This window comes from Impatiens glandulifera, chromosome 3 (genome assembly GCF_907164915.1).
Source record: "Impatiens glandulifera chromosome 3, dImpGla2.1, whole genome shotgun sequence".
In the NCBI taxonomy this organism is placed as follows: Eukaryota; Viridiplantae; Streptophyta; class Magnoliopsida; order Ericales; family Balsaminaceae; genus Impatiens; species Impatiens glandulifera.
This window is the reverse complement of record NC_061864.1, coordinates 9255766-9280404: the sequence shown is the minus strand read 5'-3', so window position 1 is coordinate 9280404 and position 24639 is coordinate 9255766. Positions and strand designations below refer to the sequence as shown.

Sequence of the window (24639 nt, the reverse complement as noted above, 5' to 3'; positions counted from 1 at the left end):
AAGTAACAGAAGGAGAAAAACATTCAAGTTTTCTTTGATTATTGTAAGAAGTGAATACATAAAAAGAACCCATAAGCATAAGGAGAGAAACAGTACCAATGGTAATGGTAATAGTATTATTATTAAAGAAGAGGAAGAGTGATTTTAAACAGAGAGCTCAGTCTTTGAGACTAGAATACCATCGCTGTCAGCATAAAGCCATTCACCATTGGATATAAAGGTACCAGCCATATGAACAGGAACATGCTTTTCACCCAGACCCTTCTTATAAGATTTCTGAGGATGAGATGCCAAAGCTCTAACCCCAATATCACAGCTATTGATCTCATCTACATCTCTGATGCATCCATTCACAATTATCCCTGCCCATCCCATGTTTTGGGCTAGCTGTCCTAAATTCCCTCCAACCAAAGCACACCTAAGGCTTCCTCCACCATCTATCACAAGAACTCTTCCATCTCCCCTGGTTTCAAGAAGCTCTCTTACCAATACATTGTCTTCAAACACCTTTAGAGTCACAATTGGCCCTGAAAATGCTCTGCACTGCCCGTATACTTGGAAAATAGGCTGCAACACCCGCAAATCGCTTCCAAGAAGGGCTGCATTGGAATCACAAAGTTCTGCGGTTGCCAATGCCATCTCCCTGCTACCAATTGCGTATTCAACTCATCTTTTAGCAGTTTGGTTATTAAGAATTTAAGATAAGAAGACCAAAACCACTACTAATTTAACCAAACAAACATACAGACTAAAACAACTACTTGTATATATCTACTAACTAGCTATAACAACTACTTGTATATATCTACTAACTAGCTATAGCTGATTTCATCTCAGTCTTGCATGTACAGGAATTGAAGCCAAATTGTGATAAACTGATAATAATTATAACTAGTAAATGGTTTTAGTTTACTTTACCTCTTCTTTTCTGAATTCTGCTAATAGAACTTTCGCCGCTACTGTTGAAGAGAGAGAGAAAGAGAAGAATTCAAAGAATTGAGAGCCGCCGACCGACGGTATTTTCTATCCATGTCTTTGAGATACGTGCCAAAGAAGAACATCTGATTGACCATTATTATTATTATTTTTTAAAATGGTTCACTATTTCATTATTTTAAAATAATCTCTTTTTTCTTTTATATAAAAAAAGATTTATTTTAAAACAAATATCATACAGATGAGAGTTTCTTCATGTTAGATTATTATAATAAACCTAGCTTCTTTTAAAGTTGTTGAATGGTTTTGAAGAGAATTCTATTATTTAGAAGATTCAAATTATAATAAAAAAAATATTGTAATTAATTAATTAATTGAGTGATATAATAGATGAGATAAAACAAATATTTGATTATGATTGAATTATTTAAAAAACAAAAACCAAACAAGTTTTAATAAAACTTGTATTTTTTTAGATTTTTTTTTTACAAATGTGTGTTTGTAAATGTGAGTGTCAAACACATGTCTCTCTCTCTTTCCACACCATATTTTCTTCGACACCTTTTTCTTTTCAATAAAAAAATAGAGATATTAAGATAGAATTCATATTAAATATAAAAATATATAAAAGTATAAATAATAAAAAAAATATAAGTTATATATATCTTATTTCTGTTTGATTTAATTAATTAATATATATATAATTTATAATGAAATTATAATGTTAAAATTAAATTATATTAATTATTGTATAATAATTATATATTTTAAATAAATAATAATTATATAATAGTAAATGTAAAAATATATTTTATTTAATGAGTTATAAATTATAAATATAATTTATTTTAATATAATAATTTAAAAATAAAATAAAGAGTATATACAAATAATATAATTAGAAAATAAAATTAATATATATATTTTGATTTGATTAATTAGACCTAGCTAATATTAGTTATAAATTTATATCTACAGATTAAGTTGTATTTGATTTGAAATGTTACCAAACAACATATTACAACTTTATTAAGTATGCAAATCCTACAAATATAAATAAGAGAAAATAAATTAAAATATATTTTGGTATAATTATAATTGATATTGATGAGTTATACACTTAAGATTGTCCTAAACATTTATCTGAGTTATAATTATACTTATGTTTTGTTTTGTTTTTAGTTTTTCAGTTTCTATCTTTTCATAAATTTATAAAAAAAAAAATTGATTTAAAAAAACAAAATATACTTATGTTTTAAGTATGATATAGGGAGCGACGGGTAACAACTACCCCACTAGAAAATAAAAATAAAAAATCATTTTTAAAAAAAAATAATACATCTTTCTCTTTATCTAACCCTTCCCACCAGACTCTAGCCCCCTTCTCTCATTCCATTTCCGCCTTCTCTATCTCGACTTTTTTTCTTCCCCTTCGCCATCTACGATTTCTGTTCTCCGTTCTACTGTTCTGATTTCCTTCATCTCATCATAGATTTTTTTACTAAATCAATTAATGTATAACTCTCCTTATAGGAAGACTTTGCCAACAACAACAACTTCGTCGACCAAATCAGTTAGACGATGGAGAGATTGAAGACTAGTTTTCCCACATCCAAATTCTCCGTTGTTATGACATTCTTTCTTGCGTCGATTGTCTCTATGCTACCAGACAATCAATTTTGTACATAATACATGATTTTATCATCTTCGTCTTGTAAATTGTTTGAGTTTGGACCAACTATTTTATGTTTCAGGTTGTGACAAGATGTATAGAACAAAATGCTACTTACCAATCTTCTTAAGAAGAATGCTAAACAAATACATTTTGTTTTTGATCAAACGTATAGACAAGTGGTTCTTGTAGTTAAGTATTCAATAAAAATAGAACTATTAGGTTTTAGACTAAAATATCCATTTATTATGTTGTTGTATGGTGTTAGATAATTACCTACATACTATTGGTTTATGAGCATATAATATTGATTCACTTTATTTTATTTTGATTTTCCATCTTAACTGTTTCATACATGTTTCATACATTGATTTTGATTTTTGTTGTTTTTTTAACTATAATATTATGTAAATTAAAATTTAATATTTTTTAGACTGAACTATAATATCTTATAAATTGAACTGTAACGTTTTATATAAACTAAATTTTAACATTTTTTAAACTGAATTATAATCTTATAAACTGAATTGTAATGTTTTTATAAACTGAACTTTAACGTTTTTTAAAAATGAATTATAATGTGTTTTAAACTTAACTTTAATATTATTTAAACTAAAATGTAAAGTCAATTGTAATATTTTTTAAACTTGAATGGTAAGATTTTTTAAAACTGAACTTTAATATTATTTAAATTGAACGGTACATTTTTCTAAAACTGAATTATAACGTGTTTTAAACTGAAATATAAAGTCTTATAAATTTATAATGAAATGTAATGTCTTATAAACTGAAATGTAACATTTTATAAGCTGAACTATACAAAATTGAATTATAATGTTATTTAAACTGAAATGTAATGTCTTATAAACTAAACTTTAACGTTTTTAAAAACTGAACTATAATATGTTTGAAACTGAACTTTAACTTTTTTTAAAACTAAATTATAATGTGTTTTAAATTAATTGTAAAGTCTTATAATTAAACTGAAATGTAATGTCTTATAAACTGAAATGTAATGTTTATATAAACCGAACTGAAATGTTATATAAATTGAACTGTAATGTTTTTTTAAAATAAACTGTAATGTTAATTAAATTGAACTTTAACGTTTTTTAAAACTGAATTATAATGTGTTTTAAACTAAAAGGTAAAGTCTTATAAATAGAAATGTAATGTCTTATATAAACATAACTTAAATGTTATATAAACTGAACTATAATCTTACAAACTGAAATGTAGTATTTATAACCGTTTACAAATATCCAAATATATTACAACAGTGACGAATTCAGATCCAGATTTCAACGGGTGCTTCAAAATTTATCAAGTATAATTTTTTTTACTATACAACACTTATATAAAAAATAAAAGTATAATTAATAATGATAATAATAAAGATACAAAATCACGCTGATACTAATAAAATATTTATTCTTTTACAATTCAACTACTACTAGACATACAAACAAATGGAGACAATTGAGTTCTTCGGGTGTTCATAATTTGTTAAAAATGTTGTAAAATTTGTTCATTTTCAATTGTGGTAAAAATCTCATTCTCGATGTATACTATCAAACTATTGTTCATCCACTTATCACCTATTTTATTACGTAAATCAGTCTTGATAATTTTCATCGCAGAAAAGACTCTTTCAACAGAAGCAGTCATAACAGGTAAAACCAATGTTAACTCAATCAACCGATATACCAATATAAAAACTCTATGTTTCCCAGTTTCAACCATCTTCTTAGCAAGACTTTCCAAATCTTGAATCATAGAAAATTCATTTCGTACATTTTGAATGTAAGTCGGAAGATGGTTCTCAAGTGCTATACGATCAGTTAACGAAAAATCCTCCGGATAAAGTTTAGCAAGGTAGAGTATCTTACCAATATCAAATTGAGAAAATGAGTCTTTTGGATCTAAACAAGCAATACAAGTAAGCATCTCCGTAGTTGATTCCGAAAGCCGATTGTTCATCTCTTAAATCATCGTATCAAGAACCTATTATTATAAAAATAAAAATCGAATAAAAAATGATATTAAAAAACAATAAAAGATCTTTTTGCCTATACACTATACAGTATAGTATAAATTTTCTTGCAGTAAGTCAGTAACATTCAATTATAAATTAATACAACAGTTTTAATGGTAAAATTGAACATTAAAATGTAGCATATTGAGGATATTTAGTTCCCTAATCCCCAATATCAAAAAATGGGATGAGAGAGGCTCGAACTCTCGATCTCAGGATTACAGTTCCCCAATCCTCACTATCAAAATAAACCAGACAAAACACATTATTCAAAAAATGGGGTGAGAGAGGCTCGAACTCTCGACCTCAGGATTACTCGAAGCTATGAGACCTACGCGCTAGCCAACTGCGCCACCACCCCTTTGTAGTATCACTTCTCATTTCTAATTATATATAGAGAGAAAAATATATAATTCATAATTAATTTGTATAAATTATACTCAAACTTTTCACAAAAGTCATGGGGTGCTTAAGCCCCTTCTTGCACTCCCTTGGATCCGCCACTGATTACAACATACAACATTTTCATATAATTACTATTTCGTTGAATGTTGTCCCCACAAATATTATTTTCGAAAAAAAAATTATCGGCTACATGAAAAAATTGAGATGACAAAAGTGATGTGAAGGAAATTTGAGTCGAGACTGAATCATTTCATTGTTGTTGTGCTGATATTAGATCATATGCACTATTGCGGTTGCTGTCACCGAATTTGTCTAATACAAAAAAATGGAATTTGCCTTAAATATATTATTTATAACACTTTGCAAATATCCAAATAACATCACAACGCAATTGAACATTACAATACATTACAGTTCAGTTAAAAAAACGTTACGGTTTACTTTAAAATACATTTTAGTACAATTTAAAATATATTACAGTTCAATTTTAAAAAATGTTATAGTTAAGTTTAAATAAAATTATATTTTAGTTTAAAAACATTACAATTCATTTTAAAACGCGTTACAGATCAGTCTATAAGACATTACAGTTCAATTTATAAGACATTACACATCAGTTTAAATGACATTACATTTCAGTTGATCAAACATTACATTTTAGTTGAAAACACGTTACAGTTTTAGTTAAAAAAATGTTATAGTTCAGTTTAAAATATATTATAATTCAGTTTAAAAAAACGTTAAAATTCACTTTAAAAAAACATTATATATAGTTCATTATATATAGTTCAGTTTAAAACACATTCTAGTTCAGTTTTAGAGAACGTTACAGTTCAATTTAAATAACAATATATTTTAGTTCAAAATACATTAAAGTTCAGTTTAAACCACGTTTCAGTTCAGTTTAAATAGCATTACAGTTCAGTTTATAAGACATTACAGTTCAGTTTAAATGACATTAGATTTTAGTTTATCAAACATTACAGTTCAGTTAAAAACACATTAGAATTCAGATTAAACAAATTATAGTTCAGTTTTAAAAATATTACATTTAAGTTTCTGACATACTTGTTAACGTATTTAGTATTTGGAGGTACTCGGGTCCGTAGAGAAACTTGTCTAATGATCCACCTTTACAAACTCGTTCAAAAACTCGGTGTCTGAGGAATGGTAGTCTTTTTCGCGATAGTCTTCTTTGCTTTGGGTTTTCATATAGAGAAATTTTGAACTCGATCAAATCTTTTAATGTGAATTATTTTTTTATAGGAGAAGACTATGATTTGATGAAAATAGACAAAGAGCCGCACACTTATTTATTTATTTATTTACAATGTTTATTTTTGGCATTGCTGGGGAAGTCGCTCTCTATATATTACTCCACAAATAAAATGTTTTTCCTTAATGGGTTAGTGACTGCTTTTTATTAATTAATTTATTCATAATTTTCAATGAAGTATCAAATTTTCAAAATACTTTTAAAATAGTCTTTTTTAAAGTCTGTTTAGTATTATATTGATTTTTTGTATTAGGACTATAACGTTAGTTCTTCATAATTTAAAAAAATAATAATAACACAGCAAAACTCTGCAGCAAAACTCGGAATATTATTATAATTTCTCCGCAATAATAGTTGACATATTCTCCTTGATTGATATGATAATGTTGATAATAAAGCTAATAAAAAAGAACTCATTTTGGTCAAAATTTATAAAGATTTAAACTTTATTAATGCTTAAAAAGAGGATGATTTCGGGATAATTTGATATAAAATTATCTTGAAACATGTAAAATAGAAATGAAAGTAACTAACTAACTTATAAAACAATTTGATAATAAATGAAGGGTAGTCCTAGAGTGTCGGCATAAGTTGTGTAATAGCTACAAATCCCACCACCCAACACTTAGTAGTGACTGTGCAGGGAAATCGGACCGCAAACGAAGTTAACTGTTTGTAAGCAGTAAAGATAAAACCGTAAATTCTTAACAGACATACTATGTAATAATCTATACGTATATATATTCAAATTTCATTGCTTTTAACTGTCACTCATCGGTTAAACGAAATTTCCATTCATTTCCTTTTCCCAAATTCTGTCAAAAAGTCATTGGATCATCCACCTCAATCAATGAACAAGGTAAGAATATATCTATATCTATCTGGATTATCATTTTCTTACTAGGGTTTTCTCTTCAGATGCTGTGATGTGATGATTTCCAACGCCATGGAAAGACATTATTAACTTTAGTATGTATGGTAAGTAAAGTTTATATCTTGAATTGAATTTATATATGTTTCAAATTCAACCATTTTCCTGTTTTGATTTGATGTATTTAGATGTATATAGATGATATCATGATGATGGGCAAGTTTGATCAACATGCTTCTTCTTTCCTACTTGAAGATTGGATGTCGAATCCTATGATATTCTCATCTTCTGACATTTTAGATGAAGAAGATATCAGTTGTTCTACCTATGTACCAGAGATTCCTCTAGACAATGATATTATTGATAAAATCCAAAAACACTATTTGAGTCCTGAAGAGAATTCCACGTCAGAGTGCTTTGAATTAGGAGGAGGAGGAGGAGAGGAAGATTGGGGTTTGGATTTGGATTTGGATTTGCCCAAGACAGAAGCTTTAGAAGGAAGGATTCGAGAAAGGGTTGAAGCCAGAAATGGATTTGATTTAAGATTGAATCTAGAAAATATCAAACTGTCTGATAGTTCTGATTCTGTAATCTATGATGCTGCATCTACCTCTCATTATTTCAAAACTCCTTCTATTAGTCCAAGGGCGTTTCTAGACTCCCCAACTTTCCTCTCCAATCCATTGGTACTCATTGCATCATCTAAATTTGATCAACTTTCCATGTTCAATTCAAGTTTTTTAATTCATTGGTTCTTGTTCAGGTTCTTCAGCCTTCTCCAACTACAGGAAAGTTCCCATTTTCATTAGGCAAAAACTCCACATTTGCTGCTGGAGAACATGATTCCGTCAGTTTCTTTGATGATTTCGGTTCTTCATCATTCGAATCCAAACCAATCGATGATTCTGGTCCCTCCTTCATTCCTGCCTCCACAAGCAGAGTAAGGATGGATATACACACACTTAATTATCAGCAATGGAAAAAATAAAAATAAAAAGTTTATCAATGAAATTAACAAATGATATTTGATTTCAGCTTCTAATGGGTGAATATGATACCACTATCATTCCCTTAACAATAACAGCGAATGAAGATAAGATTTCACTTGATCATAATCAGCAGCAGCAACAGCAGCAGCAACAACAACTGCAAGATGAGGAGCAAAAGAGTACTACAGATTTGATGATGTTGCAAGATGAGGAGCAAAATACGAGTGGAGATCATGTGGGGATGATGATGCATGGTGCTTCTTCTAGCGGAGAAGACTTTTACAACTGGAGAAAATATGGACAGAAACATGTGAAATGTAGCGACTATCCAAGGAGTTATTACAAATGTACACATCCTAATTGCCCTGTCAGGAAGAAAGTTGAAAGGTCCCATGAAGGCCTCGTTACTGAGATCATATATGAAAAAACCCACAATCACCCTGAACCAATTAATCCCAACCGCAACAGGTTAACAACAAACATTAATATTGGATCCTCCAGCCACCCAACAACCGACCCACACCATCAAAATGGAACTGGCGATTCAGAAAATTCTTTGCAGTCATCAGTTGATCATGGTTTGCCTCCTAATCTCTCCAATACCGACCATGAAGAAGTTAACCAGCAAGTTGTTGGCCAAGAAGATGAACACGAGTCAAAGAGGAGGTAAAAGTAATTGGTTCTTTATTATGCAAGTCTCCTTTTCATTTGTTTTAATGCGAGATTATCTATATATAGGAAAATGGAAGCTTCTTACACAAATGAGCATATGAGCGGTGCTACTAGAGCTATTAGGGAGCCGAGAGTGGTGATTCAGGCCACAAGTGTCGCTGATATCCTTGATGATGGCTACCGTTGGCGCAAGTATGGCCAGAAAGTTGTCAAGGGAAATCCAAACCCCAGGTTTAATTAAGTAGTGAGATTTTCTTTTTAGTTTCATTTCCTATCTAGCCAAAGAAGCTAAATGCATATGAATGCATGAATGCAGGAGTTACTATAAATGCACGAGCGCTGGTTGTCCAGTGAGGAAACATGTGGAAAGGGCATCAGACAATCTTCGATCAATCCTCACAACATATGAGGCAAAACACATTCATCATGTTCCAGCTGCTAGAAACAACAACAACAACAATAATAACAATAACAACAGCAACAGCAGCAGCATCAACAACCATATTAATAATCTTACAAACCAACCTGTGGGGTTTTCGACTGCATGTCCTGTTCAACCTCATAATCAATTTCTTCAGAGGGTAGATCACCAATATCATCAGATTCAAAATGAAATGTTGAGGTTCAATAGTAGACCAGTATCCCATCTGGGCGGCACATATGGTATGAACGGGAGGCAGCTGATGGCGGCAGGGCATCCTAATGGGGGGTTTAATTATGGTATGAACCAGTTTTCAAACAACTATATGGGTATGGCCGGACTAGGGTCATCTTCTAACCAACCTGGAAACATGGCATCAGTTTTGGCAATGCCTAACTATTTGGGACAACACAACCAAATGGGGGGTCTCATCATGCCAAAAGGAGAACCCACATCAGAATCTCCCATCAACAACAGTATCGTCAACAATAACCATAATGGACCATCATCATCATCATCATCTGTTTATCATCAAATCATGACTAGGCTATAATTAACCGGTTGGACCACAAGTTTAAATATTCCTTAAACTAATTTCCTCTTTGCCGGCTTAAGGGAGTACGGCAGAAGCAAGATCAAAGATCAAATTTACTTTCATTTACTATTTTCTCAGGGTAGTTCAAGTTTCTTAGAGCTGAACTTGTAGTAGGCACACAAAAAATAATAAATTAACTATTTCATTCAAGTTTCACAAAAAGGGTCATCTAAATTTATGAATTGCAGTGCCTAATTTGCTTCTTTAATTCTTCAAGTTGTTTATCATTATTATTTACTTTTTTAATCATGGTGGGTTGGTAGTACTAGGTACTAACTTTTTAAAATAAAAGAAGAATACATCTATTTTTCACAAAATTTTAATTAACAAATGATTTAAAATTAATTATTTAAAATATTAAAATAAATATTAATATATTTAATACAATATTCTTTTTTGTCTTTTATATTTTGAAATATTAATTATTCTTATATTATATTATATATATATATATATATATATATATATATATATATATATATATATATATATATATATATATATATTCTCACCTAATTAATGAGAGGTGTTTATTTAAACCTACTTATATATGAACATGATTGATATGGAGATATAATGTCTCAGTTAGAATTTTTTTTTTTTATAGAAATTACGAGTTCGGTTAGATAGAGTCGATAAATTTCTATTCTGATTATTTTCCAGTGCACTATTTGGCTTGAAAATAACTGCATGAATTTTAGTGACCGCGGTCGATCGATACGTTTATGACGATATAAGAGATATCTTTAGGAAAATCAGTTTGAGTTTTTAGGATTTTTAAGCTCGTTAACGTTAAATTTTATGTTATGTTTATTTTTTGATAAATATTTTTGACTTGTCCTCAAATGGTTAATATCGATTGTATTTAATGATAATATAAACCTTCAATGTTTTTTTATTATTTTTTATTGGCTGTGGTTAATACTATAATTTTTTTAATATTGCATTAACCTTTTTAAAATAAATAAATATAAATATATATAATAAATTCATAAAATATAATAAATAGATAATATACCAGAGATTAAAATAAAAACAATTTATTTATTTATCACTATATTTTAGTTAGTATAAATATTTATTATTTTAATTTATAATATTATTTTAAAATAATAAATATTTATATTATTTAAAAAAATATATTTTATGAAATTAATATTGAATAAAAACTATAATAAATAAATATTTTTTATAAATAAATTTAAAAATTGAAAATAAAATATTAAAAATTATTTAAGTTAATTTTTTTAAATATATTAAATTGTAAAATAAAAAAAAGACAGTTGAAATTTGATAATACAATATAATATATATAGTTTATAATTTTTTTCCTTATATAAAATAAGTAAAATTATTATTATTGATATTATAAATAATATTAATTATTATTATAAATTAGTGTAATATTATTATTTAATAATTAATGTAATTTTTAATTAAAATATAAAAAATTAATTATAATGTAAACATTAAATTATATTGATTAATTTAAACATAATTAATAATTATAATAAAATAAATTTATAATAAAAATAATATATAAAATAAACTATAATATAAATAAATATATAAAATAATAAATAATAAAATTATCGTTATAAAAAAAATAATTTTTTTAATTAAAATATTGAATTATTTAAAATTTTTATATTAAAAATATTATATATAATAATAATATTAAAACTAAATAAAAATATATTTAATATATTATATAATAATAAGTTATATATAATATTAATAGAGTATAATGAGAAATTTAAAATGAAGTGATATAAGAACAGTGTTGTATATAATAAGGGCCGGCCTTAAGGTAAGCCCAGCTAGGACTAGGGTTTGGACTAGGACTAGAGCTAGGACTAAAGTTAGGGCAATCCATTCCCCGGGCAATCTATTTATTTAAATTAGTGAGATATTAAATTAAATTTATTGTAATTTTAAACCTAAGATGTTTTTTTTTGGTTTAAGATAAAATTTTAAAATATTTGTTTTTTTTATCAAATTTTTTAAATTAGACTTAAAGCAACAAAATTATAAATTTTTTTATCGAAAATTGGGGCAGTGTAAATACTATCAGTATACTATTCTCATTTATATCATCAACCAAACACTACTAACTAAAATATGAATTAATCAAAAGTTTGAGTTAAAAATGGACTATCCCTTCAAATAAGTAATTAAAGAAATAATTCATAGAAAAAAATAGAAATGAAAATGAAACGACTGTTTGTACACGTGTATATAGATCGGAAATTTTCAATACTAGAATGAGTCCTCGTGTCATAAAAATAACAAGCCGCGAAGAAATATAAGGAAATAGATGAAAAATAACCTAGTGAATATCGACATTTTCCTCTTTCATCTTCTCTCATGCAAAATTCGAACGAAAAAGCCGCCCCCTTTCGATCCTAAAGGTTTGTAAATTCTTAATCTATAGGGTTTAAACGTTTCTTTAATACTTCTTCTGAGAGTTTTAATTGTTTTACATTGTTGATGGAGTTAATTTTGGGTATTTTTTCCTATTTTATAATGTAATTATTAACTCAAATGGGTTATTAGATTTCTCTGTTCATCTTTATCATCATCGTCCTATCTAATTAACTCCGTGTAAGTGTAGGTGCGGTGCTGTGCTGTGTTTTATTACTGATCTGAGATTTTTTTCATAAACTTCATCATTAGTTGATTTCTTAAAACTCTAACTAATTTATATTCATGGATTTCGATTCTAATGTGTTCACTTTGTTGTGTTTATGTGTCTTGTATGTATTCTGTTCACATAAAGTAACTCTTTTGATCTATATCTGGTTTATTAGAATATTTTTTTAACCATGCCAGTCACATAAAATAACAATCGGATGAGTTTGCTGCAGATCGATCATCCATATGTGGAATTAGAGATGGGTAAGTTTTGTTTTAATGTGGATCGATAATAATTGATGCATGCAATTGTTGTAGCTATGGATTCGAGCAATAAAGGTTTGGCAAGTTGTAGTTCTGGGAAGAAGATGACCAAACTGCGTAGAACAACAAAGGCAGTGAAGAAGATGAGACTGATTGTGGACATTTATACCACTGCACTACATTGCACGGTGGAAGATCTTGACAGAAGAAATGGTATACAGAATCCTGAACGGGTAATTCTAATTCATTAATCTAGCTAGATTTATATATATGTTTCAATTTATAAAGCTTAATTATGAATATATTTTTTTATTATCTTTATTTTGCAACATTTATTCAACTCTCTAGCATTTAATTAAATGTATTAATATGTTCTTGGAAATTAATCATTACTTGGTTATTAAGAAAAAAAGTATATTTGTCTTTTGTTGTAATCTTGTCTATAATTAATCATAACCGGCTTCTGTTTTTGACAGATTGATAGAGACAAAGAAGCAAAACTGGTCAATGTTGATGGGGAGAAAAAGATCAATGATGTAGCAACTACGAGTAAATCAGTGGGTATCAAAGGAAGCAAATCCTCAAATGGTGAAACCAGCAACAGCGTAGTAGCGTTTGAGAACAAGAGGAAGAAGCTAAGAAATCAGCAAAACATCTCTGAGAACAAGAGGAAGAAGCTAAGAAATCAGCAAAACATCTCTTCCGATGATAGTTCCAAACAGCCAAGGATATTGATGAAGAAGAAGCATACTACCAAAGAAGAAAACAAAATGGAGTTACCTGAGAATCTTCACACAATATCAGATCCATCACCTGTAAAAGATCAAGCTCCTAATCTACTACAATTATCAGTTTCACTTGAGAATTTTGACTGCAAAAAGGAGGTTTCAGTGGATTCTAAGACCGAGAAAGGAAGTAATAGCATCCTGGAGGAGGAGATGCACATTCCTGGACCTCCGGGATCATTATTGCCTAGTCTTGATCATGATTGTGGAAATACATTATCCTTGGCAACCAGCAATGATCTTATTGAGAAAGATTCATCAGATTCTTTCATGTCTGCTGCAATGTCATTCGTCTTGGATATTCACAAGAAACCTGCAGCAGTTCCGGTGCTTAGGCTAATGGGGAAAGATCTAATTGTGATCTTGCCAGAGAATAACATGTAGTCATTTGTTTTAATTGAATTGTACTAGTGCTGGATTTAAATGTTGGTTTTGTTGACTGAAATAAAGACGTTGGAAAAATGTTCATTCTATTCAAATGTCATACAAAAAAAAAGAAAAAGAATCAAATCTTGCTTCTCATCCTGACTAACTTTGCTAATGTTTCTTGAGCAGCCAAGGTTTGTGAATGGTTATGTCCCAACATCACTGTTCTTATACTAATGCAAGTTCTACAGAGCTCTTCACCGCTGTCAAAGAGTCCGCCTTTCAGAAGTAGTTTTGCTCTCGTCTCGAGCAAAGCTGCTTTCAATAACGTCACGTCTTGCCACAAATACTCATCCAATTTCTGGTTCGACTGTAACAGCAACTTCTTCTTCTTCCAGCAAAGCGATCCATGGCACCAATCCTGTATCTGAGATACAAAAGACTTCTCCACTTCCTCCAGAACGTTCGTGCACACTTTGAGAAGCTCCAACGCTGCGTTACATCTTGAGAAAACCGTAAACGCTCTGATTGCTAGAGGCAGAGCGGTTTTCTTTATGAACAGAACCATATCAACCACTTTCATTTGTACGAGAGGAGGTGCAGATTTGAATCCAAATACCAGAAATGCGGAAGCCCAGAGATGGTCCGAGTTGGCGAACGGATTCCCAATCTTTCTCACTCCTTGGACGGTTGCCTTGGCGGTTAATGAACCGCCTTTTCTCCTAGAGTATATTTGAGTTATCGGATGGAACTGGATCCAGCAGCCGGATTGCTTATTCGCCCGTCGAGCTAAACCTAGCTTAACCAACAGGAGAGCCGAATCCTCTTCACTCTTCCATGTCGAGCTTGATAACCGACCGCCCAAGCAACAACACTTGGTCCAATTCCTGAACCGGTTTTTGGTGTTTGGCATGCTTTTAGCTGCCGCGACTAGTAGATTACTCGAAATGGGCGTCGGCGCAAACCAACCCCCGGCTAGAAGCATTTGTGATGTGAGAACGTTCGATTTCTGCACGACAGCGTCACAAAAGGTGATCACTTTCATTATGAATTCATCTGCAACGCTCAAATTAGAAGCTTCCTCAATCTGGATATTGTTTATAGCTTCGAAGAGGGCCGAAGGAAGAATTTGCAGTTCGGAGAGTAGGGAACCGATGACCCATAAACCGAAACTCGATCTGCCAACTTTCTCATCAAATTTCCCAAGATAATCAATCTCCTCAATTGAGTAATCCTTCTTTCTTCTTCCTTTGATCAAATTCATGGCGTCTGTTAACGGCAATGGCTGAAGCTGCATAGGATCGAAGTTCATCACTCGTGATAGCCTCGTCGTAACTATGACATGAGTCCCACCTGTATTTCTTGGTATCAAGTCATGAAGATCTTTCCCTTCCCACCATTCTTTCTCTGTCTCTAGATTATCAATGATAAGCAAATAAGGCATATCGCGAAACAATTCCCTCTTGACTCTCTTGAATGCTTCCCCTTCTTGCTCTTCGAAGCTTCGAATTCTCCCCCTTTCCTTCTCTGCGTCGGCACTCACGTCCAGTCCTAAATTAAGCGACAGATTGAGTATGTTCTGTCTGAAATACTGAGCTTCGCCTCCAACCCATAAAACCATCTTGTATCTCTGGCAATACCTGTGAGCAAATTCCAACGCTAGTTCAGTCTTTCCAATGCCGGCAGCTCCGTTTATGCAAACAATACTGCTTCCAAAGCTTTTGTATTTTCCGCTCTTTGATTTATTATACTTGTGTCTCTTAATTGAGTTTCTTCCAATCACGGGTTCAACCCAAGCTTCTAATTTTGGTTCCTTTCGTCTTCCCACTTCAAGACATATGTATCTCCCTCCTCTGCTAATGTCAACTTCACTTTCTTCATCTGATTGCCCATTATTCTCTATATAATCCCCATTCCCAAAGAAGGCAGTTTCAATCTCCATGATCTCTCTTTCTCTATCCACAAAGAATTTGTTACGAAGAAACGGCAACTCATCGTACCCACTTTCAACCTCCCTCTCCGCAACACTCTTCCGACCAAGCTTTGCCGTCAAAATCCCAGCTGCTTTACAGACGCAGCTTCTCCAGTTACCTTCATTTGCTTCAAGCATGAACTCTTGAGATTTCATCAGTCCTTCGATGGCTTCTCTGTTGTCTTTATAATCTGAACCATGTTGAAGAAGATCGGTGATTTCTGTCTGGTCTGTGTCGAAGAACAGGGGAATCAGATTCTTCTTCTGAGCGAAGAATCTGATCTCCTCTAAGGTAACAGAGTTGAGAACACTGAAAGGAGTAATAACCACAACTCCGAAAGTAACGGAGCAAATAACACGGTCGGCAATCTCGTGACTCTGCGTGTCTGAGTACTTTGCCCTGTCGGCGGTGAAACAAGCAATCCCTTGAAGCTCGAGTTCAGATTTGAGCCACTTGCAGAAGCGAGTTAGGTTTGGGTTTTGACCATGGTATCCTATGTAAACGTCGCAGCTTCTCAGCTTACCATTTGATGCGGGTGAAACCGGGTTTTTGGCGAAGGAAATCCGTGGAACTGGGAAAGAGAAGGAGATTCGAGGAGGGGCGGAGTCAATCTTGAGCTTTTGGTTAGTGGGTTCGTCGCAAAAATCGTCGGCTTCCGGCGGGGGAGTGTAAGAAGTGCTGGGAACGTCGTCGGACTGTGAACCGGAATAGGAAACCGGAGGTGATGGGTGGGTGAGAGGATTAGGATTAGGATTAGGATTAGGAAGAAGATTTATTGGGATTTCGATTGCTCTTGGGGAAATGTAAGGGGACTGAAGAGCAGAGACGAATGCAGATGAAGGAGGAGAGATGAGAGGAGAACCGTATGGAGATGAAGCCGTTGACAAGTTGCTAGTTTGAACATGTTTTGCTTCAGAATTTGAAATCTTGATGGTGAGGGGTTTGGTAATTTGAAGCGGAGCATCTGGTTGTGGTGGTGGTGCTTCTATTTCCACCATTTTTTTTATTTGAATCTGAGGATTGGAAGAGAAAAGATTCAGGTTACCAAATCAGGAATGGAGAGACATTTTTGGATGGATGGATGGATTCAACAAAGACTGGAAACTTTGATGATGATGATGATGTTGCTAGCTAGCTGGCTGTCTGGATGTTGGATTCGATCGCTGTCTGCATATATCTATCTCATCTGTGTGTGTGTGTGTGTGTGCTGACAAATGTATTTGAAAAGAGAAGGAAGATTGAATGCAACAGTAAGGAGGAGGAGAATGAGGATTAATGGTATTTCAATTCATCTCTTCCCCCGGTCTTGTTTCTTCCGTAAGTAGTGGGGCCTCACAGATATTAGAACTGGCCCGACCGGTGTACTGGAAGTCTGGAAAGAAAGAAGATATCAGTTTGATCTCTAATAATGATCATGATGAAGAACAAGAAGAAGAAGATAACAGTTCAGGCTATGGAGCTATGGATAGTTCCATTTGAAAAGTTCAATGAATGAACAATGTTGATGAAAGGTTTTCCATTATATTTTATTATTAGAATTCATATAATAAACTAATGAGAATCTAAATATATGGGTTGGATCTGTAGCAGGCAGGGATTTGAATAAAAAAATATTCCTCTAAAAAGAAGTTTGGGCCTTTGTTTGAATGTGGAAATGGCAATGGGTGATGATGTATTGATCAATGTGCTTTTTTTTTGTATTTTTGAAATGGGTATTGTGAGGGTTGGACTACTACTACTTTGTATTAGGGTTTAGAATGGTGGGTGGGTATTATTTATTTAATATTGAAAACAAAAAAAAAAAGTAATAAAATGAGAGAAAGATTTCCATGGGGGCATTGAGCTGTGTTTACTGTGCAAGGTTTTTGTACTCTTTCTATATGTCTGACACATCTGTCTCTATTTTATTGCAGTGGTAATTGGACCAAGACCAGTCCTCAGTCCAAACAACTGATGCCCATTTCATTTCTTATAATGTTTTGTTTGGTTTTATTATAAAAACTTTCAAATTTCAACATCTCCTCTTCAAGGAATATTTGAATGATGAATTGCATGGGTCACCCTCTTCCTCTTCTTCTTTCTTCATCACCAATTTCAACATTTATTATAGATTCTGTCGGTGTATCATATCATCATGTGAGAACCCTGACCAAAACACACACACTTTTGACTATAGTAATAATAATAATAATAATTCATTAGATTTTTTAACTATATAGTTAAATTTGAACTAATAATGATTGATTGGTTCTACTTATAATAGTACTCTTCTTCTTAGATTAACTAATTAATTAGCTAGCTAACCTTGATGATCATGATCAATGATAATAATGATGATGGTGAATACCTACCTACCTACTGACCATTAATCATCATCTTAATTATGCTTAGCTGAGGGGATTATATATTAATTATATATGGACACCCACCAAACGGTCATAACTTTTTTAAACAAAATGTAAAATGGATTCGATGTACAGTGCAGATAATGTAAGCTGTTTGTCTGTCTTAAAATAACTTCCCCATAAATAAATTGTTTATATACTTGTTGAGAGACACCACCCACCGGCAGTTTCTATTTTCATAAATTTATCCTCACTTACATTATTACCAATAATAATCAAACCTGATGTCTTTTATCTTCATGGTTTTAACTTTTCACTTTTTATTGTAAGATAATAAGATGATTTATATAAGATGTGGGTAATTAATTGTTAATTACATTAATTAATTGATTAATAATAATGTTATATTATCCAATTTGGGCAATCTGGCACCATGTGGCCGGAAGACTTGCAACTAATAAAGCTGGATTAATTTAATTATAATTATTAATTTATTATTCTTGGGTTTGTCAAAACAATTAATTTAATTATAATTGTTTGTGCATGCACGGTGCCCTAATATCCCTCCTCTCATAAATATATATAAAATAAATACACTTCTCTCACACACACACACCTTTTGTATTTTAAAAATTAAATTATAAGACATTGTAATATGAACCGAGTTATCTCAATTATATTTAGATAATTTTTAAATTGATTTATTAATACAATTGTGATCATTTTTTTATATTTAGTTAAGAAATTCTAATATTATTCTGTAAACTTAGATTTGAAATATTTAAGATGTTAGCTTCATAGTTCATAACAAGTTATGAATGATAGTTTTAAGAGCTTAACTAAATTGTCTAATCCAATTAATACAATTTTTCTTATTGAACCTTTAAGTTGTTTTAACTTTTAATATTCTTGCATATTATAATATGATTTGTTTTACTTTAATTTTATCAAATTATTATTAAAAAATATATTATGATAGAAGATTTTGAGTTAAAATCGACTTAATTGGTTTGAATATATAAATATACTATCCATTTAAAGAATGATGCTATATGTTATCGATTCAAACAAATTCATTTAAACAATTATTTAAGCTGTGCAAATGAATTAAAACATTTAAACAAATTTATAATAAATGACATTTAAATTATTATTATTGCATGATTTAGAGCTTGTTTGAATTGAGTTTTTGAAAAACATAGAGGAAAGAAAAATCAATGACGGCGGATTGTTGATGATTTTGAGGAAGTAATAATTATTTTTAATAAAAAGACTTTAAAATATATTTATATATATAAATAAAATAAATAATAATTTAAAATAGAGAGTATTATAGTATTTTTAATTAATGAATTAAGTGATGAAATAAATGAGGGGGAAATTTGATGAAATAACCCTCATAAGAGGTGTTTACCATATATAACATGCATTTACTAATTTTTTCATTTTTAACCTTTTGCCAAGGCAAAATGTCACTTTTGCCCTTTATTTAAAAAAAAAAATGATTTTCTTTTCCGTTTCCCTTTCCTTCTCCTTTCCCTCTCTCTCTCTCTTTTCAACTTCCCCTACCCCCGAAGACGATCGATCAAGCCGAAGACGACGACGACGATGAAAAGCCCACGAAACATCGACGACAAAACTGAAGGAACCAACGAAGCCACCATCATCTTCTTCTTCTTCTTCTCCTCTCCCCCGACGACGAAGCCAAAAGAACCAACGAAGCAACTCAGAACGAAGCCATCATCATCATCTTTTTCTTCTTTTTCTCCTCTCCACCGACGACTATCCGGCCCCCGACGACGGAAAAAAGCAGAACGAACGAAGGTTGAGGTTGAGGGTGAGTTTTCTCCGAAGCAACGAACTCCGAGGTTGAGCCCCCGATCCTGTCGTAGACGAATGCGCATTCGTCTACGACAGATGCGCATTCGTCTGCGACAGATGCAATTGTCTTTTCCACCTGCCTTGGAAAATTTGAGAGATATTAGCAGCAGTGGTAGTTGATTATAGCAGCTTATTTCAGGCATGTAAGAGTGAGATGGTAAACCTTCGCATCATTAAATATTGGATAGCCAGTTACATCTATTCCATCCAACACAAGTGACCCTGCACAACTTTCGGTAACACTTTCAAACAAGGCAATCAATCCCTAGATAGATAGATAGATAGATAAAGTAAGAATTGTAAGAAAAAAGAAAAGCCTACCAGGTTGCTCCTCAGGTTTTGGCCACGGGAAAAACTCACATTACTGTTGCTTCGTTGCTTCGTCGTCGGAGGAGAGGAGAAGAAGAAGATGATGATGATGGTCGTTTGTTGCTTCTTGTTTCGAAAATATGAAAAGAGGAGAGGGAGAAAAAACGGAAAGGGAAGGAAAGTGAAGGAAAGAGAAGGAAAGAGGAAAGAGAAAATGTTATTTTTTTAACTTAGGGGCAAAAGAGTCTTTTCCCATTGACAAAAGGTTAAATTTGAAAAAATTATATAGTCTATGCTAAATTTGGAAATAACCCTTTTATGAGGGTTATTTCGTCAAATTTCCCAAATGAGGAGTGGGTGAAATAAAACTTAATTTTGTTTGAATTATTAAAATAACTCAAACCTAGACTTAGTTTATTGAGTTTGATTTGGGTTTTTTAAATAATTCAAACAAAATTAAACATTATTTCACAGTTACATTACTTAAATCATTAACTAAAATATTAAAATATTATTTTTTTTTAATTATTATTTTTTATTTTATTTATATATATCAATATCTTTTAAGTTAAAAAAAAATTTTTTCCTCAAAATTATAAATAATTATTTATTTATTTTTTTTTTCTAAGTTTTTTCTGAATTGAATAAGGCCCTTGAACTTAAATTATTTTTATTAATTTTAATGTTAATAGTATTATATTTATATCACTAATATTTTTATAAACTTAAAAGAAAAAAGAAAAGTTGTGAACTAACACTGGACTTGGCTAGCATTTTCTATAAGAAATGGTAAAAAAACAAAAAATCAAGTTTGTCTTGGAATGTCTCTACATGTGTTAAAATTAGAAAGTATAAGATACAATTATTTTATTTAAAATACTAAGATCTTTCTTGTAAATCTCTTAACAATTTGAGGACTAAATACATATTAAGGAGAGGCATATAAATTAGAAACCCTTATGAAAATATAAAAAAACCCTTATTTTCTCCTTCGTCTTCTTCTTCTTCAACAATAGAAGGTTCTGAACTGATCGTTCTTCTTGACCCACTTCGATCAAGAAAGCTTATTTTTCTCAACTTACAATTGAGTAAATATTGTTTTTGCCTAGAACCCACAATGAAATTCTCATCAATTGTTACTTCCACGATTCTCCTATTCCTTCTCATACCACTGGCTAGTTGTGTTCTGAACTCAGATAGACAGGCTCTTCTGGACTTCATCTCGGCTATTCATCACGACTTTAGACTGGATTGGAATTCTAGTCTCCCAGTTTGTAGCTCTTGGTTGGGCATTTCCTGCAACAAAGAGGCCACGAGAGTAACTGCTATTCATCTTCCAGGCATGGGTTTAAGGGGATCAATCCCATTGAATAGTATTGGTAAGATGGATTCTCTTAAAGCTCTCAGTCTTCGGTCTAACCATCTCAATGGAACTCTTCCTTCTGATATCTCTTCAATTCTCTCGCTCCAACAGGTGCATCTTGAACATAATAATTTCTCTGGCCAAATTCCGCCTTTCTATTCTGATAAACTGAGAGATTTAGACATGTCTTTTAACTCCTTCAGCGGTACAATCCCAAATATCAACATCACAAGACTTAGACATCTGAATTTGAGTCATAACATGCTTACTGGTACAATTCCAGACCCACTTCAGGAATTCCCTGCATCTTCCTTTTTGGGTAATTCATTTGTATGTGGGCCTCCACTTGAAAACTGTTCTTCTCCTTCTCCAGTTCCTGCTGTTGTTTCCCCACCCAAACAGGTCTCTAGAACACGAAAGAGGCTTGGGAATGGCGTTATTGTTTCTATTGCAATAGGGAGTTTATCATTTTCATTCATTTTACTTCTGTTAATCTTTTTTCATTATCCAAAACCAAGAAGCGCACGTGTTTGCGATGAACCGTCAGCAAGAAGGATGGAAGTTCCTAATGAATCGAGTCTGAGTACTACTACTAAACCCCAAGAAGAGAGCAAGAAGCTGGTATTCTTTGAAGGATGTCCGTATACATTCATAATCGAGGACTTACTAGGGGCTCCTGCTGAAGTTCTTGGGAAAGGAACGTATGGAACTGTATACAGAACCATCTTTCATGAAGGAACGGTGATGGTAGTAAAAAGACTGAAGGATGTTTTGATTGACAAGAAGTCTTTTGAAGAGCGGATGGATTTTCTTGGTTCGTTTGAAGAACATCCTAACTTACTTTCTCTCCGAGGCTACAGCTACTCTGTCGACAACAAGCTCTTAGTTTACGACTACATAGCTGATGGAAGCTTGGCTGCTCGCATGCATGGTAATTAAATTGTTTTTGTTTGGAAATTGTGATTATGTATATGTAGTGTGAAACATGAAACATGAAACGTGAAATTAACAGGTGATAGGAAAAGAAGTAGCAGTCCATTAGATTGGAAGGCTAGATTGAACATTGCAATTGGAACAGCAAGAGGAATATCCCATATACATTCAAAAGGAGGTGACAAAGGCAAGAAGATTACACCACATGGAAACATAAAGGCAGCAAATGTTCTCCTGACAAAAGACAACGAATCTGGAATTGTGTGTGATTTCGGGTTGCTTTGCATAACGCGTTCTCCTAAAGGAAGAACATCGCGTCCAGGATACTATGCTCCTGAGATGGTTGTGTACGAAAGAGCAACGAGTAAAACAGATGTGTACAGCTTTGGAGTAGTGTTGCTGGAGATTTTGACTGGTAGGTGTCCATTGAGAGTGTTGGGAATGGAGAAGAATAGTTGTATGTCTGATTTGGTGGAGTGGGTACAATCGGTTGTAATGGAAGATTGGACCTGTGAGGTTTTCGATGCTTGGCTGCTGGCTCAGAAATGTATAGAAGAATATGAAGAAGAGATGGTGCAAATGCTGCAGATTGCACTTGCATGTGTTGCTAGGTTACCTGATTCAAGACCCACAATGCAACAAGTTGTTAGCATGTTGGAAGAAATCTAAGAAATTACTTCTTTTTTTTGCTTATTAGAAAAAGCTAACTAGCCAGCCTTGTGTTTTGGTTCTTTAACAGAAAGAATTTTGTATATAGATGATAGATGATGCATATATAGTCAAAACTCAAAACATTACTAGTTTCAAACTTTCAATTTTCAAATAATTGTAATGAAGGAGCTACATCCAATACAAGTATGCAACAGTATCCATATAAGGGTTTAGAGGGGTTATGAATTCCATTTTAGGCTTTATGTTTTTTTAATGGAAGATTCTCAATTTCCACCACCCTTTCAAGTGAGATTCTTTTCTATTTCTTCTTACTTCTTTCTCAAAATAATTAGAATTCGAAATTGGAGATCAATTTCAATTTCTAAATTTGGTAGACTTTTTAATATTAAGAATTCTTCCTAAATTTGGTAGACTTTTTAATATTAAGAATTAGAATTGAAATTATAATTATAATGAAATTCAATAGTGTAATTTTATAATTCTTAAATTTATTATTTTTAGGTTAAAATTGTAATTCTAATTTTTTTTTTAATATTTTTTTTTAAAAATATTTTATTATTTTATTATTTAAAATACAATAAAAGATTTTAATAATAATAATTTTTTAAAAATTAGAATATTAAAAGATGGTGTATTTTTATTTTTAGTAAGTTAACATTTTAAATTAATATATATATTAAGATATTGAACCAATATTTTATTTTTGTATTGAGTTAGGTCAAAATAAAATAAATAATATATATTAAAATTATTTTTATTATATATTTTTTTTCAAACATAAAAATTGTGATGAATTAAGATTTAAAGTTTATGATTGAATTACAATTATATAGTTTTTTTACATTGAATTCTAATTTAATGTCAATTCTAATTGGTATTAGAATTTAATTATAATTCTAATATAAATTATTAAAAATTAAGTTATTTGAATAAAAAGTAATTATGAGTATAAATATTATATTAAAAAAAGAAGTAAAAATGTATTTTATTATTTTGATAGATGAAATAAATTAATGAATTATTTGAAATTAATTCAAATAAATTAGAGCAAACAAAACTTAGATTATACCAAATTAATTATTTGAGTTATTTAAAATTAATTCAAATAATATAAAATAAAGCTTAAATACCTAAGGTATATTTTGAGTTATTTAAAATTAATTCAAATAACTTAAATCACATAAAATTAAGTTTATTTGTGGTTATTAAAATTTTTTAGGAGTATAAATATATTTAAATGAT

The 24639-nt window shown here is 31.2% G+C and overlaps 6 protein-coding genes and 1 non-coding gene across 9 annotated transcripts; 3 read left to right on the top strand and 4 right to left on the bottom strand.

The window, feature by feature from the left end:
* Positions 1–12: 12 nt before the first annotated feature.
* LOC124928994 (putative 4-hydroxy-4-methyl-2-oxoglutarate aldolase 3) lies at positions 13–1045 on the bottom strand. 2 transcript variants are annotated; one of them, XM_047469244.1, is made up of 2 exons: positions 919–1045; positions 13–643 (listed from the first exon to the last, which is right to left on the bottom strand). In XM_047469244.1, exon 2 carries the CDS (start codon positions 637–639, stop codon positions 145–147), a length of 495 nt encoding a protein of 164 aa, XP_047325200.1. In that variant the 5' UTR covers positions 640–643; positions 919–1045; the 3' UTR covers positions 13–144. The 2 variants fall into 2 exon arrangements, with proteins under 2 accessions (XP_047325200.1, XP_047325202.1); XM_047469246.1 differs by having other exon boundaries at positions 13–646; positions 919–1036.
* A 3069-nt stretch (positions 1046–4114) lies between these two features.
* LOC124929665 lies at positions 4115–4588 on the bottom strand. The gene has a single exon (XM_047470066.1). The coding sequence runs from the start codon at positions 4586–4588 to the stop codon at positions 4115–4117; it is 474 nt and encodes a 157-aa protein (XP_047326022.1).
* Positions 4589–4920: 332 nt separating this feature from the next.
* Positions 4921–5004, bottom strand: TRNAM-CAU. The gene is given in 2 exon segments: positions 4921–4956; positions 4967–5004. It is a non-coding gene; the product is annotated as a tRNA-Met (tRNA).
* A 2185-nt stretch (positions 5005–7189) lies between these two features.
* On the top strand, positions 7190–10031 carry LOC124932392 (probable WRKY transcription factor 33). 2 transcript variants are annotated; one of them, XM_047473010.1, is made up of 6 exons: positions 7190–7302; positions 7394–7881; positions 7959–8135; positions 8231–8850; positions 8923–9087; positions 9173–10031. In XM_047473010.1, exons 1-6 carry the CDS (start codon positions 7296–7298, stop codon positions 9828–9830), a joined length of 2115 nt encoding a protein of 704 aa, XP_047328966.1. In that variant the 5' UTR covers positions 7190–7295; the 3' UTR covers positions 9831–10031. The 2 variants fall into 2 exon arrangements, with proteins under 2 accessions (XP_047328966.1, XP_047328965.1); XM_047473009.1 differs by having other exon boundaries at positions 7193–7302; positions 7384–7881.
* Positions 10032–12179: 2148 nt separating this feature from the next.
* LOC124932181 lies at positions 12180–16922 on the top strand. The gene is made up of 3 exons (XM_047472797.1): positions 12180–12283; positions 12825–13003; positions 13247–16922. Exons 1-3 carry the CDS (start codon positions 12190–12192, stop codon positions 13937–13939), a joined length of 966 nt encoding a protein of 321 aa, XP_047328753.1. The 5' UTR covers positions 12180–12189; the 3' UTR covers positions 13940–16922.
* Positions 14010–16892, bottom strand: LOC124932180. The gene has a single exon (XM_047472796.1). It carries the CDS (start codon positions 16890–16892, stop codon positions 14061–14063), a length of 2832 nt encoding a protein of 943 aa, XP_047328752.1. The 3' UTR covers positions 14010–14060.
* A 4597-nt stretch (positions 16923–21519) lies between the features above and the next one.
* LOC124932600 (probable inactive receptor kinase At5g58300) lies at positions 21520–23540 on the top strand. Its single transcript, XM_047473257.1, has 2 exons — positions 21520–22723; positions 22805–23540. The coding sequence occupies exons 1-2, from the start codon at positions 21547–21549 to the stop codon at positions 23392–23394; spliced, it is 1767 nt and encodes a 588-aa protein (XP_047329213.1). The 5' UTR covers positions 21520–21546; the 3' UTR covers positions 23395–23540.
* The last annotated feature ends 1099 nt before the right edge of the window (positions 23541–24639 follow it).

What these genes read in the sequence shown, in the direction of transcription:
- LOC124928994 (XM_047469244.1), bottom strand. Translation starts at nt 639, where the DNA reads ATGGCATTGGCAACCGCAGAACTTTGTGATTCCAATGCAGCCCTTCTT.
- LOC124929665 (XM_047470066.1), bottom strand. Translation starts at nt 4,588, where the DNA reads ATGAACAATCGGCTTTCGGAATCAACTACGGAGATGCTTACTTGTATT.
- LOC124932392 (XM_047473009.1), top strand. An exon ending in CTTTCCTCTCCAATCCATTG is followed by an intron (nt 7,882 to 7,958) that starts GTACTCATTGCA and finishes GTTCTTGTTCAG; the next exon opens with GTTCTTCAGCCTTCTCCAAC. An exon ending in TTCCTGCCTCCACAAGCAGA is followed by an intron (nt 8,136 to 8,230) that starts GTAAGGATGGAT and finishes ATTTGATTTCAG; the next exon opens with CTTCTAATGGGTGAATATGA.
- LOC124932181 (XM_047472797.1), top strand. Translation starts at nt 12,190, where the DNA reads ATGAAAAATAACCTAGTGAATATCGACATTTTCCTCTTTCATCTTCTC. An exon ending in GCCCCCTTTCGATCCTAAAG is followed by an intron (nt 12,284 to 12,824) that starts GTTTGTAAATTC and finishes CAATTGTTGTAG; the next exon opens with CTATGGATTCGAGCAATAAA. An exon ending in GTATACAGAATCCTGAACGG is followed by an intron (nt 13,004 to 13,246) that starts GTAATTCTAATT and finishes TGTTTTTGACAG; the next exon opens with ATTGATAGAGACAAAGAAGC.
- LOC124932180 (XM_047472796.1), bottom strand. Translation starts at nt 16,892, where the DNA reads ATGGTGGAAATAGAAGCACCACCACCACAACCAGATGCTCCGCTTCAA.
- LOC124932600 (XM_047473257.1), top strand. Translation starts at nt 21,547, where the DNA reads ATGAAATTCTCATCAATTGTTACTTCCACGATTCTCCTATTCCTTCTC. An exon ending in CTTGGCTGCTCGCATGCATG is followed by an intron (nt 22,724 to 22,804) that starts GTAATTAAATTG and finishes TGAAATTAACAG; the next exon opens with GTGATAGGAAAAGAAGTAGC.